The sequence below is a fragment of the Propithecus coquereli genome, unplaced genomic scaffold (assembly GCF_000956105.1).
Source record: "Propithecus coquereli isolate 6110/MARCELLA unplaced genomic scaffold, Pcoq_1.0 Scaffold1, whole genome shotgun sequence".
Classification (NCBI taxonomy): Eukaryota; Metazoa; Chordata; class Mammalia; order Primates; family Indriidae; genus Propithecus; species Propithecus coquereli.
Genome location: NW_012133857.1, coordinates 12,553,570 through 12,575,361, shown reverse-complemented (window position 1 = coordinate 12,575,361; position 21,792 = coordinate 12,553,570). Strand labels below are relative to the sequence as shown.

General features: G+C 58.0%; 1 protein-coding gene across 1 annotated transcript in view; it reads right to left on the bottom strand.

The window, feature by feature from the left end:
• Positions 1 to 8,349: 8,349 nt before the first annotated feature.
• The window catches only part of BSN (bassoon presynaptic cytomatrix protein), a 99,144-nt gene continuing 85,701 nt past the window's right edge, over positions 8,350 to 21,792 (bottom strand). Inside the window, exons 6-11 of the mRNA XM_012637983.1 lie at positions 15,023 to 21,682; positions 10,699 to 12,772; positions 9,576 to 10,390; positions 9,344 to 9,443; positions 8,661 to 8,792; positions 8,350 to 8,404 (exon numbers count right to left, since the gene is read on the bottom strand). Of these exons, the coding sequence (XP_012493437.1) occupies positions 8,364 to 8,404; positions 8,661 to 8,792; positions 9,344 to 9,443; positions 9,576 to 10,390; positions 10,699 to 12,772; positions 15,023 to 21,682 (9,822 nt within the window). The 3' untranslated portion in view covers positions 8,350 to 8,363. The remainder of the gene's footprint in view (positions 8,405 to 8,660; positions 8,793 to 9,343; positions 9,444 to 9,575; positions 10,391 to 10,698; positions 12,773 to 15,022; positions 21,683 to 21,792) is intronic.

Here is a 21,792-nt window from a genome sequence, read left to right as displayed (position 1 = left end):
AATGCGGTCCAATGAATCTTTGAGGATGAGGGCGGGGCGGGGCTCGTCAGGAGCTGAGCACTGTGGAGGATGCTAATCAATGAACCGATGGGGGTGGGCGGGCCCCGGGCTGTATCCCGCCGCTGCGTGGGTCTCCTGTGGCTGGCTGTAAGGTCCCTCCCTGTCCACGACAAAGCAAACATTCACTAGACGGTGCCAGGCCCTGTCCTGGAGGGACTCCCAGGCAGATGGAAAGAATGGTGCAGGTCCGGGCGAAGCGCGCGGAGCAGGGCTATGGGATGTGGGGCAAAAAGTGGCGGTGCCGAGCTATCAGGGTACTGCCTGAGCTTATCAGTCGCCAGGCCTGCCCAAAGAGCTATCTGTTCCCGCAGCCTTCAGCCATCCTTATCAGTGGCGATTTACTGGGGATTGTGAGCAGGTGGGCCTCTGCCTTCCTCCACAGGCCTCTGCCCAAGCTCTTGGGTGTGTAGGGCCAGGCGGGCTCAGGCTCCGTCGAGGATTGGAACGCTTCTTGTGGAAAGAAGAACCTGGGCAGGCAGGCTTCAGCTGCCCGTGGCACAGGACTGGGCCGGCTAAGGTGGCAGCGGAGGGCAGAAGAGGCTGGCCAGCAGTCAAGCCAGTAGGGATGTCCCCTCCTCCATATACCATGAGACTGGCTGGTCTTCCACACCTCAGGGCCCTGGCTCCCTGCACCATCCCTTGCCTTTGATAAGAGATTCCCACTTGCGTGGCCTGCAGCTTCCTGTTCCCCATCAGCCATATCATTACTTACTTAACATTCTTAGTTAAGTAAAAAGGAATCCCCGCTTTCTGAGGCCACTTGCATTTGAGAGCACTCAGTGTGTACAGGACTGTATCAAGGCCAGAACCAGGAATAGAAAGAGTGGCCCCCGCCACCAATTTGAGTAGAAAGGTTGGAAACTAGGATATTCATCAGGTGTTGTTTATAATCGGAAACCTGGGAACATGGTGCCTGTTCCTCAGGATGTGTGCAGTAGACTGGCTGTAGACTCACGGTATATCTCTCTGGATGTTGGGCACCGAAAGATGAACATGTAAGTACCTGGAATGAAGATGTGGAAATGAACAGGAGCCTAGAAAATGGTGCACTGCACCTCCTGGCTTCTGTCTAAAATGAAAAAGAATAGAGAAACAAACAGGAAGGAAGGACATGCATCAAGATGTTAACATTCTTTTTGTTTATCTGTGTTTAAAAAAAAATTTTTAGCAACTTTGGTAAGGAGGTACTACTCACCATCTGGGGAAGGACTAAGATCTGGCAGCTGGCAAGAGTTTGGGGGTTGCAAGAGGCCAAATAAGGATGATAGGTGTAGGGCTTGTGGCCAGCACCAAGGGATAGCACTTTCTCACCTGCCTTCCAGGAACCAGGCCCCAGAAAGCTATGTGTAGTTTGGATACCCGCAGGCCACGGAGGTGCCATCTTTCAACGGCCTGCACAGTGAACTGCTCACTCCAGGTCCATGCTTGAGACTGTCCCTTGGACACCTTTGTGGAGGGCCCATTGTTTGTGTGGCTTGGTGTAGACTCAGCTCCAGTTGTGCCAGCACTTCTGCAACTTTGCCCATTCATTCTTTTTCCATTAACCATGGACAGGATTGTAGAAAATCTGGGGATTTGCTCCTTTGCCTAAACCTTCCCACTTCAGAAACCATCCCAGAGGCAGTCTGTAGGTTGTTTATATCAAGTCCTTTTATTCTGATACCACAGAAGTACCTTGTCACAATACAGGGGGAGGGACACTGAAGTACCACGAGTTCTCACAGAGCACAGGAGGACGGCACACAATTCACAAGGTCATGTGGAGGACTCGGGTCATTGCACTTACAACTGTAAACTCATTTGTTTGACTTTGTACAGCACTCTTCCCCCTCAAATAAAGGAGAGAAGGAAAGAAGGAAAGAAAGGTAGAGAGGGAAGAGGGAGGGAAAAGCAAAAACAAGACATGAAAGCAGAGGAAAAGGTATTGGGTGGCCACCACTCTCCAGGTACTGCATTTGGAGAGAAGGAGCTGATCTGACTCCAGAGGCTGGATGAGGCAGAAACACACACACACACACATACACACACATACACACGCATGTTCATGTGCATACACATACAATATCTCACAACTTCCATCGCTCTCCAGCGCCACCCCAGTGCACATGGCAGCAGGGCTGCTGGCACCTGGGGAGACAGAGACGGCATCTCTGAGAAATTTCAGTTGATTAGGCCCGTCCCTCTGACCCTGTTGGATTCCACAATGACAAGTATTTACAGCATGGGGGTGCTAAAGGGACAAGGAGGGGCCAATAAGGCAGGACCACACTATCATGGCAAAGGACCTGCCTGGAAAACTCCCTACAGGTTCCAGAAGATAGGCCATAGTTGCTGCCACTGCTGCTCTTTCATCGTGGGTCCTGAGACCACATGCTCTGCCCAAGGACTAAGAGGATGGGGGTGCTGTCACTATGAAGTGAGTGCATTGGGCCCTGAAGTGGGCAGAGGAGGCAATGCCCTTGCTCATGATGCTGGGGAGAGGGGTACGAAGAAGGCTTGGGCTGCATGCCAGAGACCCATTGCCCATTTGAAGATGTGCCTGTTGCTTTCCACTTCCCAAGGCACTGAATGCTGGTCCCTCAGCTTCTGGCTGCATTGCCCCCAGAGTCACACATGCATCCATATGAGGGCCAGGAGGGACAGCCCATGGTCCAGAGGCTTGTTCCAGCCACCTTCATAGAGGGGCAATGATGTGTCCTGTGGATGCAGCGTGGGGTAGGGAGTGGCAGATGTCAGAATTTCAAACTCAGTGGGCTTGGCCAGAAAGGAAATTTGCCAAAAAGTCAATACTTTACAGCCTGAGACTGGGCGTGCTGCAGGCTGACCTGCTGCCATCTCCCTGCCTGTTTCCTGCTCCCCATCCCATCCCCTGGCCTTTAGTACAAAGGTTTGTTGCCTTGGTCTGCAAGTACCCAGCCACTAGGCATATCCCCACACAGATCTGGTCCTGGATGATCAGAGGTGCTAGATGATGGTTTCCCTCAGCCCTTGCTCAGATGGCCTCATCCAACCCCAGGCCTGATCTCTAGGATGAGGCCGGTGTCCCACAAGACGGGTGAGGCCAAATTCTAGGAGGGCCAGGGTCTTAGGTCCAACGCAGATGTTAGCAGCTTCCTGTCCCATCCACAGCTACCAGAGGTGGGCCAGGATCCCTCTCTGAAGCGGTGTGTAGACCTTACAGAAAAGCATGAGAAATGTGGACCCCTGAGAAATGCATGAAGGTCAGCCTTGAAGGGTCAGGCAGCTACTGCTGGCTGCACTGCTGGCTGAGTGGTGGTGAAGCTGATGAGCAGTGGGATACTTGGACTTTGGAGAAGGGGGTTTGTAGGGAGGGTAGGTCCCAGTGACACAGGACCTTCTGTAAGTTTTTCTATTAAGAAACTTCCCAAGAAACTCAGCTTGAAGCCATCGTTTATGTGAATAGTTCACCTGCTCTGGTTCCAGATGACATTGTTAGCTGTCCTCACCACAAGTACCAAAGGCCAGCTCTTCCTAAGCACCCTGGCTCGGGCCCAGATCTCCTGACTCACAGGCCTTTGAACCTCCCAGACACAGAGGAAAGGTATGGAACAGGCACAGCCAGGCTCTGCCCGTGGCCTCTGCCTCTCTGGCCATTGACACATCCCAGCTCTGCCCTTGAGCAGCACCTGCTGGGAAGGGGTGGCCAGATGCCTCTGGCTCAGGGCTGGTGTAGGAGGGGAAAACAGCATACAGTTAGAAATCTTACAGCAAACCTTCAGGACGTTCACACACACGCATCCTGTGCAGGCTCCCACCATTGTGTCAGCTCCAGGGATTCCTTTTTATCTGCTTTCCCGGACAGAGAAAATTGCAGGGTGTGTGGGGCCTTGTATTGCCTGCTCCACAGCCTGGCACACTCAGGCAACAATTCTGGCAAGTCCTCACTAGCTTGTGCAGAAGTCAGCTAGAAGTGCTTCTGAAGGAGAGGTTCTGAGGCAAAAAGAACTCCAAGCAAGAGGGTCGAGCATTTAAAATGGATGAAATCGTGCAAAGAGGCTGCGAGCTGTGCATGCTCCACTGCGGGACAGGCGGTGACTCACCTGGCAGCAGCGAGTCCTGCCACAGGTCAAACATGCCACAGACTAAGAATTTCACACACACACGGTGGAAGCGGGGGTAGGGGTAGGGGGTGGGGGTGATATGAGTGTATCTATCCAGTTTCTCAATTGCATGTTTGCAATTAACTCCTTATACATAACATGGAATTTATTAAATATTAACAGTTGTCTTTGAGGGTTTATATTTCATTGCATAGAAGGTTAGAGATGAAACTTGTGGCTGTGCCCAAGATAAAGGGAGGCTCCCACAGGAAGGGCCTTGGGGAGGAATGCCGCCCAGTCCACCAGGTGGACAGATGGTGCCACACTCCCCCACACAGGGCTCTGGGCCTTTTCCTTGGCTGGCAGAAGCCCTGGCCCCTCTGCTCTGAGCACACCCACTGGTGATGGCTTAAGAAGGACTGGAATTGCACAGTAAATAGAGGCGGGCTGAGGGGCCTCCCTAGACCTCGCCCTGGTGTTGTGCTCTTGGTGGCCTGCTGCCCCCTATTGCTTCTAAATCAACATTCTCCCTGTGCTGAGCAGGGGCAGAGCAGAGAGGAACCAAACCATCAGTCACAAGGTGGTGGTGGAGAGGAGAGGCAAAGGGGTGAGCAAAGAGAAGAGAGAAAAGGGGAGAAGGAGAAACAAAAGAAAAATGTTTATGAGGTATACATGTAAATCAAACTGGAATGATTAAGGCTGTTCTTGAAATCAAAAGAAATCCCCAGGTGTACGGACGAGGAGCCGGCTGATTGAGACAATGGCGGTGCCGCTGGGATGCTCACGATGGCTGGGGGGATGGCTTTGAGGTGGTGGCAGGTGTGCTAGCACGCTGCCACACGGGCTGGGAGAAGACTCAGCCGGCGCCCACGCTGCCTTTCGGTGCTATGGCCTCTTGTTTCAGCGATGAGACAGTGTTAGGTCCTAGTATTTGTAAAGTTCTCCCAACCCCACACTGGCCACATGGAGGTCTGCTCCAATGTCCCCCAGGGTGAGGGGGCAGGGCCTTGTGGCCACAGAGGGATCTGGGCCAGCTGGAATGTGAAGGAAACAGAGCCCAAGGCTCCCAGCCCTCAATCAAAGCCCCTCTCCAAGGCTGTGGAAAAACTTCTGGCATCTCGGAGGAAGGGCAGTGTGTGCCCAAACTCTGTGTATAACGCATTGGAAGCCTGGCTGGCCAGGCCACGGAAAGGCGGCTGCGGGAAGAGCAGCAAACAGCCGTGGTGGCAGGGTTCTAGAAAGGGCTCCTCCCTCCCAACGACGGCTGTGCCTTGAAGGTGGTGCCCTGAGGAGAGCAGGGTCTCTGGAAAGACAATCAGAGGTCCCCCCAGGCCAGTGGTCCCACTTGTCCAGCAGATGCTTCACCCAGGCAGCTGCTGTTAGAAAACATCCCGTCCTCAACTGAGGCCTGCCTGCCACGTCCCACCTGATGTGAGTCTTTGGGCCAAGGGTTTGCCAGATTGTAGATGCTTGGAAGAGAAAAGAAGGGAGGGAGGAAGGAAAGAAAAAAAGAAAGAAGGATTTTGTCAAGAACTGTGGACAGCTGCTTCTCACCCTCACACTCCTCTCAGCCATCTGCCATATGCCAACGGCCTAACTCCTCCTCACCCACAGGATGCCACTCCACTGAGGCTTGGGGAGATGGATGCCTGGGCAGGTTGGAGGTCACAAAGAAGACAGGAAAGGTAACAATCAGGTCCGCCAGGAAGGGACATTTCTTTCAATGTAACAAAACTTCCTTTTTGTTTTGCTTGAGAGTGAGGGACATGGGACTTTTTTAAAATGGCAAGCTTCTCCCAGCCTATTTCTAAAATTGCCATAAAAAACACCAGGAGGCTGGGTGCGGGTGGCTCACGCCTGTGATCCTAGCTCTCTGGGAGGCCGAGGCGGGCGGATTGTTTGAGCTCAGGAGTTCAAGACCGGCCTGAGCAAGAGCGAGACCCCGTCTCTACTAAAATTAGAAAGAAATTAATTGGACAACTAAAAATATATAGAAAAAATTAGCCGGGCATGGTGGCGCATGCCTGTAGTCCCAGCTACTCGGGAGGCTGAGGCAGGAGGATCGCTTGAGCCCAGGAGTTTGAGGTTGCTGTGAGCTAGGATGATGCCACGGCACTCTAGCCCGGGCAAAAGAGTGAGACTCTGTCTCAAAAAAAAAAAAACATCAGGAGATGGCCACTCACAGCAGCGCTGGCCACTTGACCTAATCATTAGCCAAATGCTAGAACTTGAGGGAGATTCCTTTAACTATAAAGTCAGTGGTCAGGCTGAGGCAGGGGAATCGCTTGAGCCCAGGAGTTGGAGGTTACAGTGAGCTATAATGACGCCACTGCACTCTACCCAGGGTGACAGAGTGAGACTCTGTCTCAAAAAAACAAAAAACAAAAAACAAACAAAACAACAGCAAAAACAAAGTCAGTGGTCTCTGTCCACTCACACCATGTGGCAGGACACAGAACAAGGCCATGTCTGTGTTTCCTTTCCCTACTCAGTAACCATACCCCGGGCATCTGCTGGTCCCAGGGCCCCCTGAAGTGACCTGCTTGCTGACTGCCAGGTCCTGTCCTGGACACCATACACATACATGGCCTGCACACCATGAAAGCACCCAAACCTCCAAATCTTTTTTTAGAGATAGGGTCTTGCTCTGTCACTCAGGCTGGAGTGCAGTGGCACAATCATAGCTCGCTGCAGCCTCAAACTCCTGGGCTCAAGGGATCCTCCTTGCCTCTGCCTCCTTAGTAGCTGGGACTACAGGCATGCGCCACCACACCTGGTTAATTTTTTTCATTTTTAAGAGATGGGATCTCACTGTATTGCCCAGGCTGGCCTTGAATTCTTGGCCTCAAGTGATCCTCCCACCTCAGCCTCCTGAGTCACTGGGATTATAGGTGTGAACCACCGTGCCTGGCTCAAACCTCCATATTATCAACCTTAAAGTGGCAAAGGTGGGGGAAGAGGTGGGCTCCAGGCCACAGGATGGTGGTAGGTGGTCCTGGCTGTGCACAGAACAGCTCCAACAGCCAAGCTACTCTGTCCACCACCCAGGATGATGCACTTCCTCCTCCTCCCAAAGAGAGAGGGCAAGGCCAGGGCTAGGACAGGCTCCAGCAGGTAGCATCCCATCCTGTCTTGGCCATTGCAGCCCAGACAGAGCTAGGACTTCCATCCTGAGGCCCTTCTCTTTTCTCCCTGGGCTGACCTAGTCTGAGGCTGAGACTGCCCATCCAGTGACCTCCCTTTCCTCTATGTCCCTTTCCTGTCTGCCTCTCTACTCACTCTACTCTTCTATCTTGTGGGCCACAAACTCAGCCTGTGAAACCAACAGTGTCTTGACTTCATGCCCAGTGCTGCTAAGCTCTGCAGGGCTTGGGTACGCCAGCCTCTTCCAACTGGCTGGAGCAAAGGCACCAGCACCAGACAGCAGGGAAGAGGTGTGTTCCCCCACAGGAGCCACAGGCCACCTTGTCCTTCAGGATGACTTTGGACTCAGTGCCCAGGGCATAGAGCTCAAGTTGTGGGGTACAATTGGGTTTGCTGGGCCTTCCCCATGGGTACCACCTGACTCATCTGCCACTATCTCAGCCAGCTCAGTGGCCTGCTGGGTCCATCACAGCTGACGGAATCCTACCAGGCCTTCCTAGTTCACACTTGTAGGAACTGGGTAGATATGGTCAGCCAGACCTTGGCCCTTCACCCCCTCCTCTGGCTCTGGCTCATCCCACCCTGGTCCTGACACTCACTGTTATACGCAGAGTCCAGAGCTGCACCCAGGCCTCTGACTCCAGAGATTTTTCCACAGCAATGATATCATCTCTCTTCATCTCTTTAAGAGCCTGTGGAGAATTTATAGAGGAGGGCTGGGGAGGAGCTGCATCCCAGGGGGCCCTACCTACACCCTGCCAGCCCATAGCTGTGAGAACTCTGCAGGGGGATGGGGGATGGTGAGAAAGACAAGGGACATTGGCCCTGGCTTCCATTTGCTGGAGACTTCCACCGACTTGCCCTATGTTGAGGGCTCTGTGCACAATGTCCCTCCTCTTCCTCTTTCTCCTCCTATGCTCGTAGGAGAGCACACTGCAGCTCTGTCCACACCACCTGATGAAGACTGGACTCCTCTCACAAGAATTCTTGGGACTTAAATCCACCCTCCCCCGCACCCCTCATACCCCTGCTTGTGCCTCAGGCCTTTCCCAGGAGAGGCCAGGTACAGGCTGTTCATACTCACCCTGCTGGGCATGATCACCAGAATGAAGAAAATTTTTTGCCAAAAGCAGAGACAGCTGTGACATAGAAAGAGGAGAGAGGCATCAGGAAATTGAGCCAGACCCCTCCTAGTCGGGCCATTTGGCATAATGAAGCCAAGCTCAGCTCTGGGGCAGCGACTGCCCAGATTACCTCTGGGCATCAGTAGGTGGGCCCTCTGGCTGGCCTGTGCCCGTGCGCCTGAGCCTGGAATCATCTCATAGACCCAACCTCTGCCAGAGTAGGGCCACAGAGCAGCCACCCACCATGGACCTGGCCACAGGCAGCGCATACCTTCCGTCAGCTTGCCGGCTTGCTCTGCTGCCCCACCGGGGAGGATCTTGGAGAACACACTCTCCCCATCAGCACCTGGCTGGCCAGCAGGAGCCCCTGCAGGCCCTCCAGGCCTGGCTCCAGTCTTCATGCCTAGGGGGAAAGAAACCACCATCGTGAGTCACGCTTGGCCTAGCTCTTCAGGGTCTGAGTGGGAGAGTGGCCATGAGGGAATCTGAACACAGGTACCCTGTGAGGCGGGAAGGTGAGGAGGAGGCTGGGGGAATGGAGCCAGGAAGATAAGAACAGGAAGAGAAGGGGTAGGAGGAAGCAGAAAAAAAGGAGGTTGAGGAAGGTAAAGAATAAGAAAGGGAGGAAAAGGCAGAGCAGGAGGAAAAGACAGGGAGAATAGGGAGGGAAAGGAAGAGAGAGTAAGGAGCCCTGGCCCGGGCCCTGTGCTTACCCATGCTTTCCAGGCTCTCTGCCCAGAGCTACCAGGGTCCAAAGGCCCCTGTGCTGATGACACATTGGCTCATTCTAACCCCAAGCTTGTTTTCTGCTGGAGAGATCTGCAGTCCACTGGGTACCTTCTCAGGATTAGTGAGGGCCAGGAATGTGGGGGAGCTCAGGGTGCAACTGGGTGTAGGGAAAGAACGACCTGGATACTCTGGGCCACAGCTGAGGGCACCAAAGGGTAGGCTCACCTGCAGGTCCTGGTCCTGGTGTTGGCTGTGCCTGAGGAGCCCTCCCCTGTTGGGGTGCTTTGGCCGTCCCTTTAGAGCCGTTTGTCTGCTCTGCCCGTGGCTGCAACAAAGAATCTTTAGCTGAGATTGTGCCCATCGACCCTGCCCATGCCCAATCTGGAACCAAGGGATTGTCCAAGCTCTAGTCATAGCATCTGCCCTGGGTAGGATTCGTGCACGGAAGCCTACTTACCGGTCCTGCTGGCTGAGGGCCTGCAGCTGTTGTGGGGCCTGGCTGAGGCTTCCCTACCGGCTGCTGGCTGGCAGAAGGGGCTGGGCCCCGGGTGGTAGGCTGGCTCTGCTGCTGCAGCCGAGCCTGTGACAGGGCCTGCTGGGGAGGCTGGAGCCCAAGACCTTGCTGCTGCTGCTGCTGCTGTTGCTGCTGCTGTGTCTGTGGCTGGCGCGACGCTGCCCCTGAGGGCATCTGCCTGGATGATGGTGGCTGTGGCTGCTGTGGCCCTGGAGCTGCCTGCCGACCTTGCAGCTGCGGCTGCGCCTGGGGTTCTGGCTTTGGCTGCAGTGCAGCGGGCCCGGAGTGGACCTGCCGGGAGCCCTTCTTGCTGTCAGAGGCATGATGGTATGCTGATGAAACACGGGATGGCTGTGAGTATTCGGCAGAGCTAGGGTACCCAGGCTGACCCTTCTTCGGCATGGCTGGGGCAGGGCTGGGCTGAGGGTGGGGCCGGGCATCATGGCGACCCACGTCCCGAACATGTGGTTTGGCAGCACGCCGTCCCGGCTCCTCGCCAGTGTGGCGGCTTGAGTGCCGCCCGTGGTCACTGTGATGCCGGTGTTCCTTGGCTGAGGCATGGCGGCCTGGGCCACCCTCATCATGAGGCCACAGGCCCTCCTCAGGGGGTTCATCGTAGTCGTGGTAGCTGTGCCTGGCAGGGCCTCGCTTTTGGGAGGAAGAGGAAACTGCATGGCCCCCGTGGTGCCTGAACCGGTCGGAGCGGGCATCCCGGGGCTTATCAAACCAGTCCGTCTCCTCCTGGCCTAGGTGATACGCTTCAGAGACCAAAAACAGAACACCATCAACCCCCAGGTTGGCTGCAGGGGGAGACCTAGCTGAAGCCATGCAAAGAAACCAGAGAGTGGGTGCCATAGCCACAAGCAGATCACTAGGCCCCCAGCCCGCCCTCCCACGACCAGGGACCAGGGCGCAGGTGGTGCAGGCAAGGGCAGCCTGCAGCAAGGCCCACTGGATGAAGTGCCAGGCCAGACCCTGCTGGGACATCTTGGGGCCCAGGGCCCCATGGGCAGGCAGGCCCCCCAGGTGCTGAGTATCCGCAGAAATCACCCCTGGCTGCCATTACCTTCACTGTCGGAAACCACGCAGTGTGAATCATCCAGGATGTACTCCTCACGCTTATATGCGTGGGCCCGAGGTCCGTCCTTGACATGCTCCTGGACGTCAGGCATGGAGTGGCTGGAGCAGAACTGCGGGCAGGTATCCCCAGGAGGGAGGGGACCCCCAGCAGGGCGTGGCCGCCCCAAGGGGCTGACGGGGCTCTCCTCTTCAGAGGCCTGGCTCCGCATGGGGGGCCGTGCCCGGCTATGGGCCATGCTCAGGGATGAGGGCTTGGGGCCCACTTTTTGAAGTCGCTCCACAGCTTCCCGTTCCCGTTCGTACCCCTTGCCTCGGCCACTGAAATCATGGCTAGGCAGCTTCTCTCCGCTGTATACAGATGACACCCGGGACCGGCTGCTCCCACCATACATGCGGTCGTCCTCCTCTACCGTGTCCCGGGTGGATACCCCGTAGTACCTCTGCTGTTCGTACACGTTCTTCTTGAGCCCATAGGTGATTTCATCCTGGAACTTCCTGCCCCGAGAGGCCAGGCTGCTGCTGACTGCAGGTGGGGGGTAGGAGGCCAGGTCTGATTCCACGTCCTTGGCCTCTTCAATAGGCGAGAACTTAGAGATCTTTTGCTCCATGCCCTGCTTCCGGTGCTTGCTGCGTTTTGAGGAGATGGCAGCTGGGGCCAGGCTCTTGGAGGGATGCTTGGGTCCCACGGGCCCTAGACCGTACTTCTCTGCTCGAGCCCCATGTCTATAGTCGCTGTCACTGTAGTAGTGGGCACTAGCTGGTCGGCCATTGCTCTCCATGCTCCGGTGGTGGCCAACCTTCCCACGGGGGTCATATGAGTCCTCCTCAGATTCCTCCTCCCCTCTGCCATAGCAGCAGGGCAGTGTGGATCCCTCAAGGACACCTGGTTCTCCGGGCTCCTTCCCTGGACGCCCACTGCTGCCTGGCCCCAAGGGCTCTAGCCGCTGGCTATCAGGGACAGTAGAGGTGCTGTCCTTGGTCAGCTCACTGATGTCGTCGATCATCACATAGTTCCGAGGAACATTCTGCTCCAGACTAGTGTAGTGTGAGTCAGAGGGGTAGGTGGGGGCTGGGCTCTGGCTCACACTGCTACGGTCACTGGCCCGGGGCAGCTCAGGGGCCTTTCCCTGTTCATAGCTGCTGCTCACTGCTGGGCCACTGTAGCTGGTTTCAGAGGGGGCTGAAGACATGGCCACAACGGGGCTGGTGATCACCTCATAGTTGGTGGGCACCTTCTGCTCCAAGTCAGCTAGAGATGTCTGGCGTGGCTTCTGATGGGGGGCACGGCTGTCAGCTGGGACCGGAAAAAGGGTGCTCTGTGTGGTTGGCATGGGTGTTTGGGCTGCATAGTGGCCTGTGGGATGGAAAGCCGACTGGTTTGGCAGGCCAGGCTCAGCTGGGTAGCTAGTGCCAGGAGGAAAGGCAGGTGCTGGGTATGTGCTGGGGCCAGGGTAGGTGGGTGGTTGGTGGGCTGGGAATCCATTCTGAGTTGGCCCACCACTGCCTGCAGTGTACTGTGGGGCTGGAGGTGGGAACCGGGGCTGCTGGAAGACAGCAGGGCCGGAGGGGGTGACAGCAGCCGCGGCAGTGGCAGGGAAGTCCACATACTGGCCAGAGGGAGTGGTGCAGCCCTGCAGACGCAGCTGGTTGAGCTCACTGTCCGACAGATAGTCACGATGCTCACCAAGACCTCGCAAGGGTGGGTAGTCACGGCCACCCCGGTCTTTGGCCATAGACTCTTTGCGCTGTGTGATACCAAGCTCCAGGTACTTGAGCTTGGCATCAATCTCCTTCTCCTCCTCGTCCAGCTCTGCCTGCTTCTTGCGCAGCTTGGTGGACTCATGCTCCACCAGCCGCAGGTCCCGGTCCAGCTCCCGAAGCAGGCTGGCCTTTGTAGCAGGGACAGCGGTGGGCCCCACCAGCCCTCGCTGCAGCAGGCTGGCTGCATACAGCTGTTGGGGGGCCTGGCCAGCCAGGGGAAGGTGAGCCTCCTCTGGAGGGGGGCTGGGTAGTGTCCGCTTCACCTTGCGGACCAGGCTGTTGGGTGGCAGCGCCGACACCTGAGACAGAGGGAAGGGTGGGCAGCACTGAGACCCAAGGTGTGGGTGACTTGGCGGGGCATGGGGTAGAAGAACCCAGGTCTGGGCTGGGGTGGGAGCTGGGCTCCGCACTGTTGGTGCCCTGATTTACCAGGCAGCCTCAAGGCCTACCCTGCCCACCCACTGGCCTTGGTTTCTTTGCTATGGAGGGAAGGTCTGTGATCATTTAACAGGCCTGCTCCTTCCCAAACTCTGGACAGTGGGAGAGTAGGGAAGGGGCAGAGTTCCTTCTGTACAGGTTTCCAGTACTGGCCTAGCACACATGGCTTTGAGAATCCCTGCACATCTCTAGTGGGCTTCCACCCTCTGAGGTAAGGAGAGAACAGGCGTGGCTGTGGGTTTAAGTCCTAGCAGCTGATCAGGGCAGACGGCAGTGTAGGGCACAGACAGGAGGAGTGGAGTAGAATGGGTTGTGGGCCCACCAGTCTCTCTAGAGGATCCTGGGAAGGGGCATATGCTCACTGTGTGTCAGCTGTCACAGGCTCTGAATCTTTTTCTGCTTCCTGCCCTAATTCCTCTCTAAAATGATATGCTCCTCAGCTGCCTGCTCACCCTCCTTCTCTAGTGCCCTGCACCACCCTCTGCCAAACCCTCTGGGCTGCACTCTTAGCCCGGCCCCCAGCTCCCTCCACACCCCTGTCAACCAGCTGCTCTCTGTGCCCACTAGTGCACCTCTAGATCCTCCCTAGCCCTGTCTCCAGCAGTGTGGCTTCCTGGCCAAGCTTCCCTAAAAGTGCCCACCATGGCATCCTCCTTACCCACCCTCGATGCTCTACATTGCCTGAAGTCCGCATTGCCAGACAGTTCATTCTGGCTGCTCCCTTTATCTGTAGCTCCTAGCCTTCCCAGCATGCCCAACACTTTTGGGTTTCATGAACCACCCAAATCCCCAAAATATACTGGGGACCAACATCAGGATACTTACTTTTTACCTTGCTAGGTAACTGCATAAAAACCTCCCACCTACTTTCCCCATATGTCGTTAAAAAAATGATAGTGTGTCCCAAATTCTCAGAACAAAAGGGTGGGCCTTTAATGGAAAAAATTTAGCTTTTTGAACTCCTCACTCTGTTGTCTGTCTTTTCTTATTTTGGCCACACATCATGAGTGACCATCATGGCCTGGCCCCACATGGCCAGCCCATGGGACCTCTGTGCCTAGAGCCAGGACCACCCTGCCTCTCTGACCTGTGCCTCCTGCCAGCCCAGACTCCTGATCCCATCCCCAACCCTATCTGGCCTGCACCCACCAGGGCTCCAAGCTTATCACCTTCACAGCCCCGCTCTGATGCCCCACTTTTCCCTCTCTGCTTCATACCAAGAAAATGGGCAAATATACTTCATAATGCCTCAGGCTCCTACCTCCTCTCCCAGGTCTCTACCTTCAGACCATTGGCCACATTCTGCCCAGGAAGCTTTCCAAAATATCCATCTTGTCCTATCTCACATGCCTAAAACCTCCAGGGGCTCCCAGAGCCTTCAGAAAAAGCCCACCCTCCTCAGGCCGGCACTCAGTCCTTGGCATCAGGCCCATGCAACCCTCTATCCTCATTTCCACTGAAGCCCATGGCCAGGCCACCTCTCACAGTCCCTGTATATCACTGGCAACTAAAGCCACAGCCATGGGTAAGTTTATGCTCCAGGAGCTCCTATCTAGGAAAGCAGACAGGTATGTAAACAGATTTACTGAGGGCCAGGTAGGGGCCCTGGGGAACACACCGAGGCAGACAGCTAGGCCATGGGGTTTGGACTTCCTGTGGGGCAACGGAAGCCAGGCCAGGGCTGGGAAGTGGGGAGCAGCCCAGCTAAATATATGTTACTCATTTTCTCAGGAAACATCCATAGATGAGGTTTGGAATGGGAGGGGCCCAGACTGGAAGAATGGAACAGGCCTGAAGGGGAGGTGGCAGGGGCTGGACTAGGCATGGAGGGATGAAGGGACAGTGCTTGGGAGAGGCTGAAGTTTTTAGTGGGGTGTCTGGCTGGATGGCTGTGGGGGCCCTGTGTGTCTGGATCTGCCCAGGCTGGCCCTGCCAGGTTGCGGGCTCTATCAGATGTGCATCAAGGAGGGTCTGTTCCTTGGCTCCTTCCCCTGGGCCTCTGGAGTCAAAGGTGACTCCACTCCCACCCCAGGAGAAGCCCCTCCCTGTGGCGGCCCCTCAGGCTAGGCAGAGACCCCTGTCCCACCCTGGACCAGCCCCTGTGCCCATACCTGGCTACCCAGTCCCCCCTGGTGCTGGTAGAGGGAGAACCTCTCTTTGGCAGACTCCTCGGCGGTGGGGCTGAGGGGCTTAGGGTCAGACAAGGACCGCTGCAGGGTCTTCATGGGGCGAGGCAGCGTCTGCTGGCGAAGAGCGCTGTCAGCCGTGAAGTGCTTCTGGGGACTCACGTGAGCCTTGTTCAGCCTCTCACTGGAAGCAAAGGAGGTGTCCAGGAGCCGGTGTGGGGACAGGGGCGAGACTGGTGAGTAGAGGACCTGGGGGGACTTGGGAGGCTGGCGGCTCACAAGCTGTGAAAGAGACTCCGGGGGCAGGTGGGCCTGGTACCCGATCTCCAGGGGATCCGGCTTCTTTTTTTCAAACCTGCCCAGCGGCCCTGGGGTGACGATCTGGATGCCAGGCAGGTAGGGGCTGATGGCAGTTGGCCCTACAAGCTGCGGCCCGACCACACCCTGGGCCTGCCCATCTGGCTCCGTCTGACAGGCCAGGCTCTCCCCACGCCCAGTCTTCTCTGGTGCTGATATGTACCTGACGATCTCCACCTTGGGGTCAGTGGCAGCTGTGATGTGGATGGCTGGAGAGACCCTTGGCAGCTGATCAGGCTCCGTCTGCACGGAGCAGTCACTGATGGTCTGGATGCCCACACTGCTCATGGCCCTCGCAGTGGCGGTGGCAGTGGATGACGAGGCAATGGCATCATGCTTGCTGTCAGAGCCCGAGTCGGAGTGGCGGGAAAGACGGGATCTACGGCGACGCACCGGCTGCTCCCACTCGGCGCTGTCCTCATCGTCCGTCTGCACGCTGCAGTCAGCACTCCGCCGTGCCCGGCGCCGCCGGCTCAGGAAGTAGCGGCTCTCCCCGTCCTCATCGTCTGTCTGCACACTGCTGTCTGCAATCCTCCTGATCACACAGGGCTCAGGCCCCGACTCTGGCTCACAGGCATCCCGCAGGCGTGGCATGGAGTGCCGCTTCTTGATGCCACTGCGGACTGCCTCCCACTGCTCCTCAGTTTGCAGCGACATGTCTGAGGCAGAGCTGGGGAGACCCCGGTGCAGCACAGGCTCACGAGGCTGCCCAGGCCCCTCAGGCCCGGCCACAGCAATGAAGGCTGTATGTGTCAGCGGGGGCCAGTACTGGCCGTTCTGGGCCAGCTCGGTGGCTGCTGGGGGAGGCCCCCGGCTGGGTGCCTCACAAGCCGCAGGGAAGGGCTTCTGCCGCTGCTTCTGCTCCTCTAGCTGCTGCTGCAGCTGCTGCTGTAGCTGCTGGATCTGCTCCAGCTGCAGACGCTGCTGTGCTAGCTGCTCCCGCTGCAGTGCAAACTGAGCCTGGCGTTCCTCTTGCTGCTGCTGCAGCACATGATGCTTGATGGTCTGCAGCTCCTGCAACTCCCGCTGCACTAGCAGCTGCTCTTCCTCACGGTGCCTCTGCAGCTCCACACGCTCCCGCTCTAGCTCCTCTTGCAGCCGCAGCTGTCGCAGCTTCTCCAACTCCACCCGCTCCCGCTCCAGCTGTAGCAGCTGCTCCTGCTGCTTCCGCTGTCTCTCCTCCTGTGATGCTTCCTCCTTCTCAAGCCCTGGCCGGCTGAGGGCCCCACTGCCACCCCCAGGAGCAGCATCTCCTGGTGGCTTCTGGGCAGTTAATGGGGAGGGGGCTGGGGCTCCTGCAGCCTCCTTGACAGCAGCAGGGGTGGTTGTGGAAAGAGACTCTTCCCGTGCAGCCCCTGCTGGCAGCTCTGGCCTTGATGGGCCCCCAGCCCCTGGGGCCTTGGCAGCTGCAGGTTTTCCCAGGTAGACAGGCCCCTCAGCAGGTGGGACACTGGAAGCAACGGGGAATCTACTTGGTGTGTGATATCGATAAGGCCCTGTGGGCCCCAGAGGTACCCGGGGGGCAATCATGGGCACACGTGTCAGGCTGGTAAGTGGCACAGCTGTGACTCCGCCAGACGCATAAGGCCTGTACATGCCACCACGCACCATGGGCCGCAATACTGAGGCAGGCTGGGTGGTGATGGGTAATGTTGCGGCAATTGGGGTGTTGATAGTTGAGTAGATCATGCCATCAGCTGCGCGCACAGTAGCTGTGGATGGCAGCAGCTGTCTGACTGCTGTTCCCTGGCCTGCTGCAGGCCCATACTGGGCCAAGTTCCCAGGACTCGGGTGGCCCTCTGGGAAAGTGGGATTACCAAGGAGTCCAGGTCTGAGGGGAGCCAGACCCTGAGGAGCACTGATCCCAGGCCTGTGCTGAGGCTGGTATTGAACAAGGTCAGGACCACTACCGCCACTGCCATGCCGCCCACCATACTGGTCCATGGAGTTGAGGGCAGCACACATACGGCTGATTTCACGGGCCGTGGTGGCACTGTACTGGGCCAGGCTGGCCTCCTGGAAGCCAACTGCATCTCCCCGCTGACCATACCTGTGGTCTGAATAGATGTTCGACACTGAACTATAACGCCGCATGGGAAGCGGGTGAGTCAAAAGATCTGTAGGATGACGCAGGTCCGTGAATGAGCCATATTGCAAGCCTTGCCCTAGGTAGTGTCCGTCTGCAAAGCCCAGACTGTAGGAATGCTTCAGTGAGCTGAGGTCCACAGCCGAGTCTCGTCCAGGGCCCTGGAAGAGCTGCCCAATCCGGTGGGCGTGGTAGTTGAGGCCAGCCTCAGCCAAATTGGTGTCAGACATGGAAGAGTACAGCCTTCCAGGGAGGCCCTGTAGGTACGGCCTCTGCTCCTCAAGGGGCCCAGGCCCCACTACCCCCTGTGCCCGGTAGGTGGGGGGCTCGGGAGGCTCAGGGTCCCGGGGACCATAGAAGGGGCCACTGACTTGGCCAGGAGAGGCAGCATCTGCCATGCTCTTCTCAGGCATGCTATGGGCAGGGTGGAAGGTGCCAGTGCAGCTACTACCAAAGGGGAACTTGTAGACCATGTCACAGCATGCCAGCTGGCTCTCAGGCCTCATCCCAGTGAGGTCCAGGGCACCCACCGGCTCCTCTGGGAGCAATGTGGTCACAGTGCCTGCTGTGCCCTCTCCCATCTGCACCACCACTGTGTGTGGCTTCCTGGCACCTGGCAGAGCATGTGACCGCAGCTCTGCAGGGGTGGCCCGGTGGGCCTCAGCAGCAGGCTCTGGCACTGGGCCTGGCTTGAGGCCAACACTCTGGGTGGTACCCATCTGAGTGATCAAAACATCCCTTCTGGCCAGAGGTACTACCTGGTTGGGCAGGTTATACCTGGCAAACTTGGCCTCCCTGGGTCTTCCCCGGGGCCCTCCTCGGTATGGGGTTGTCTGGACAGCCTGCTCTACCTGCTTGACCTGGGCCAGGCACACAGGGCTGCCCGCACCCTGGCCAAAGTCGAGGCGGCTCTGGAAGGGGTCTCCATAGACCACAGGCTGCTTTTGCTGAGCCATGAGCACAGACGAGGCCATGGTGATGCTCACGGTGGTGGCGGTGCTAAGGAAGGCATGGGTCTGCTCCTGGGCGTTGAGGTTGATAACCAAGGGCTGCACAGCAGTCGACTGCCGTCCTGGGATTGGATCCAAGGCCAGTCCATACTTCCTCGCTTCCACGGCAAGAGAGGTCAAGTCCATGCCCTGGTCAGTGAGGATGATGGGCGTGGGCTTACCAGCTGTGCGGAGGTCTACGACTGCACTGCCAGGGGGCCTGGGGCCTGGCTCAACCCTAGACGTTCCAGGGACAGAGGAGATCCGGCACAGGGAGATGTTCTCAGCAGGGAGGGCGCCCCAGCCATATAGTGCCAGGGCCCCATCTGCACCTGCACTGGGCACTCGTGGGAAGCCAGATGGCCCAGGTGGCTCTGGGGGCAGCTGAGAGACACTTGGAGGTGTGGTCTGGCTATAACTATGGGTGGTGGGCTGGGTGTCGGTAGGTGAGCACAGCGGGGAGGTGGAGGCACTGGCATGTACCATCCTGGTCTGGCTAGAGGCATCTGATGCTAGCGTGATGACCATAAAGGGAGGCTCCTGCGAGGACTGCTGCCACACCAGGCGAGGCGTGCTGGGTCGGTGTGGTGTTTGTGTGCCCTGGGCTACCATGGGTGTTGGGGTGGAGGCGCCAGGACTTCGTGGCATGTCTGAGGCAGGGGTTGGGCTTGGTGTCTGTGTAGAGAACTCTGCTGTGGCCCTTGGGCCCAGCTTGCCAAGGGAGAATGTGGGACTCTCTGAGGGGGAGGATGGGGAGAGAGGTGGGCTAGAGCCTGCAAAGTAGGAATATGCCCGAGAAGGCTGGGGAGTGGCACCCTCGCTGTCACTCCCACTCAGAGGCTTCTCTCTGGCAGCCCGTCCACCTGCAGCAGGGCCACAGGGGGCCTTGGGTAGCTCCTCAGTTTGGGACCCGTAGTTTGCAGTGGTTGGGGTCTGTCCATAGCTGTGGCCTGTGGAAGATGGTGAAGGACTCCGCTCAGAGCCTGCCGGGGAGGTCGGAGTCATATACCCTCGTGGCAGGCCAGCTGGACCAGGAGCCACAGCTGTGGTGGCTGGAGTCCCAGGGCCATGGGAGAAGGATGTGCCTACCTCCTTGGAGGCCGGGCTGGGGGAGACAGGAGAGCTGTGCAGCTTGAGGGGTTCCTGAGGATCCTTTGCAAAATGCTGAGTGACGCGGACATCAGGAATAACTCGGCCCCCACTGCTGTCTGAGGAGGTGCAGGTGGAGAAGGACACAGGGGCAGCAAGCTGGGTGGGACTGGTACCAGGGGTGAGTGGGCCACCATTTTGCTTCATTGGGTCCATGTATGCACTCTCAGCATTCAGAAACTGCTTCTCCTTCTTCTTTTCCTCAGCAAAAGCCAGGTCCCGTGAGGAGGCCTGCCGCATGCGAACTATGCTCTGTGATGTCTGAAGAATCTCCTCGTACACAGCTGCTTCCAGGCTGGCCGGTGTGCCCTCTGACGCAGGCTGAGCAGTCCGGCCATAGTCAGCGTCTGGGGCACCTTGGTATTCAAAGGAGCCCTGGCCCTGGGGGCCTGTGGGCTGAGAGGGGCCACCAGGGGGCCCCCGGGCCCCTGCGACCTGGCCCTGTTGCCGCTGGAGCAGCTCGGCTTTTCTCATCATCTCCTCATAGGCCTCCTCGGCGCTCTTGAGGGGCCGAACAGAACTGGGAGTGGTGGAGCTGCCCGAAGGCGTCTCAGTCGGTGAATAGAGGGACATGAAGGTGGGCAGGTTGTACTCACTGCCCGACTTGTAGAGCCGGCTAGGGCCACTATCCAGGGCCTCAGCCTCAGAGTCAAGGGAGGGCGTGGGCGAGTACTCAGAGCAGGAGGAGCGGTGTAGCTCCTCCATCTCAGCTGCCTGCCTCAGCTCCTCCGTAGGGGAGGCGTCCTCAATGGGCGACAAGTTACTGGGTGGCGTTTTGGAGCGCTCGCGCCGCCTCTGAGCCCGCAGTTCTTCCTTGTCTCGCCGGGTCTTGCGGGCGGTGCTACGGATGCGCTGCTGCTCCACCTCCCGCATCTTCTCCTGCTCACGCAGCAGCTCCTCTTCCTCCCGCAGCTCCTCCTCCTCTGAGGAGTCCTCGATGGTGGGCAGCAGGGGCCCGTGAGAGCGGTGCCGGGCCTTGCGCTGCTGCTTCGCTTCTTCTAGCCGCTGCCGGCGGCTGGGGCTGCTGTCACTGTCCTCCTCTAGGGAGGACAGGGAGGTGGGAGAGGTGCCTGACGTGTAGCTGGGTGTGGAGGCAGGCAGTGTAGAGGAGTGCTCACCACGGGAGCGGTCCTCAGGGGAGCCTGTCAGGCTCTCCATCTCCAGCTCGGGCTCCCGGTCCAGGCTGGGGTCAGGGCCTTGGCCCAGGTCTAGCTCATGGCCATAGCTGCCCGTGCTGTTGAGCTCAATGGTCTTGAAGCGGCGGAGCCCTCCCTGCAGGGCCCCACTGCCACCAGTGGCCTCTGCTGGACCTTCCTCAGAGAGCAGCTCCTCGTAGCCTGTGGTGGCATTGTGGGGCAGGCGCCTCTTGGGCAGTGCTCCTGGTTCTTGGCTAGGCTCAGGCCTGGGCCTAGGGCCACCCTTCTGGGTGCCATGTTTGGCCAGGCCACGCCCGGAGGTGGCAGTGTCATCCTCCTCCAGGTTGTCTTCCTCAGCACTCATCTCTAGGATCTGCCGTCGCATGAACTCCTCATCAGTCAGTTCTGCTGCCCGGGCTGGGGGCTGGGGTGGAAGAGGGGACAGGCCGCCCTCACTGCTGTCTTCCACATAGTCATGCCTCAGCTGGCTGCCAAAGTCATCTGAGGACTCGGCTGTGTCCCGCTGCTCCTTCCGGCGCCCCCAATTGAGAGAGTCTTCCTCTTCCTCCAGGATATCCTCCAGCTCCTCCTCAGAGTCAAAGGCCTCAGGTGTGACGGACAAGGAGTGCGGCCGCCGCGTCTGCTCCTCACCAGTGCTGCTGCACGGTGGCTTGCTCCGCTCACCACTGGGGGCCAGGATTGGCGCCTCCAGCAAAGGCTGCATGCTACTCCCCACCTTGTGGATCTCTGAGGGGCTGGGAGGGTGTGGCCCCGTCACCCCTGCACTGTCCAGCTGTTCCACCTCATGCTGCACAACTCCTGTGATCTCACTCTGGGAGCTGGAGACGCCGTCGGAGGAATAGCCTGTGTCGCTGAGGCTCTGTGGGCTCCGAGACACGTCCTGAGAGTAAGGCTTGCCCACTAATTCCTGCAGCAGGGTGAGAAGCAGACACTGACTTCCCTGGCAGACAGCTCGTGGTGGGAGCCCAGCCTTCCCTGTTAATCCCAGGGCCCCGAGGCAGGGCCCACCACCCACCC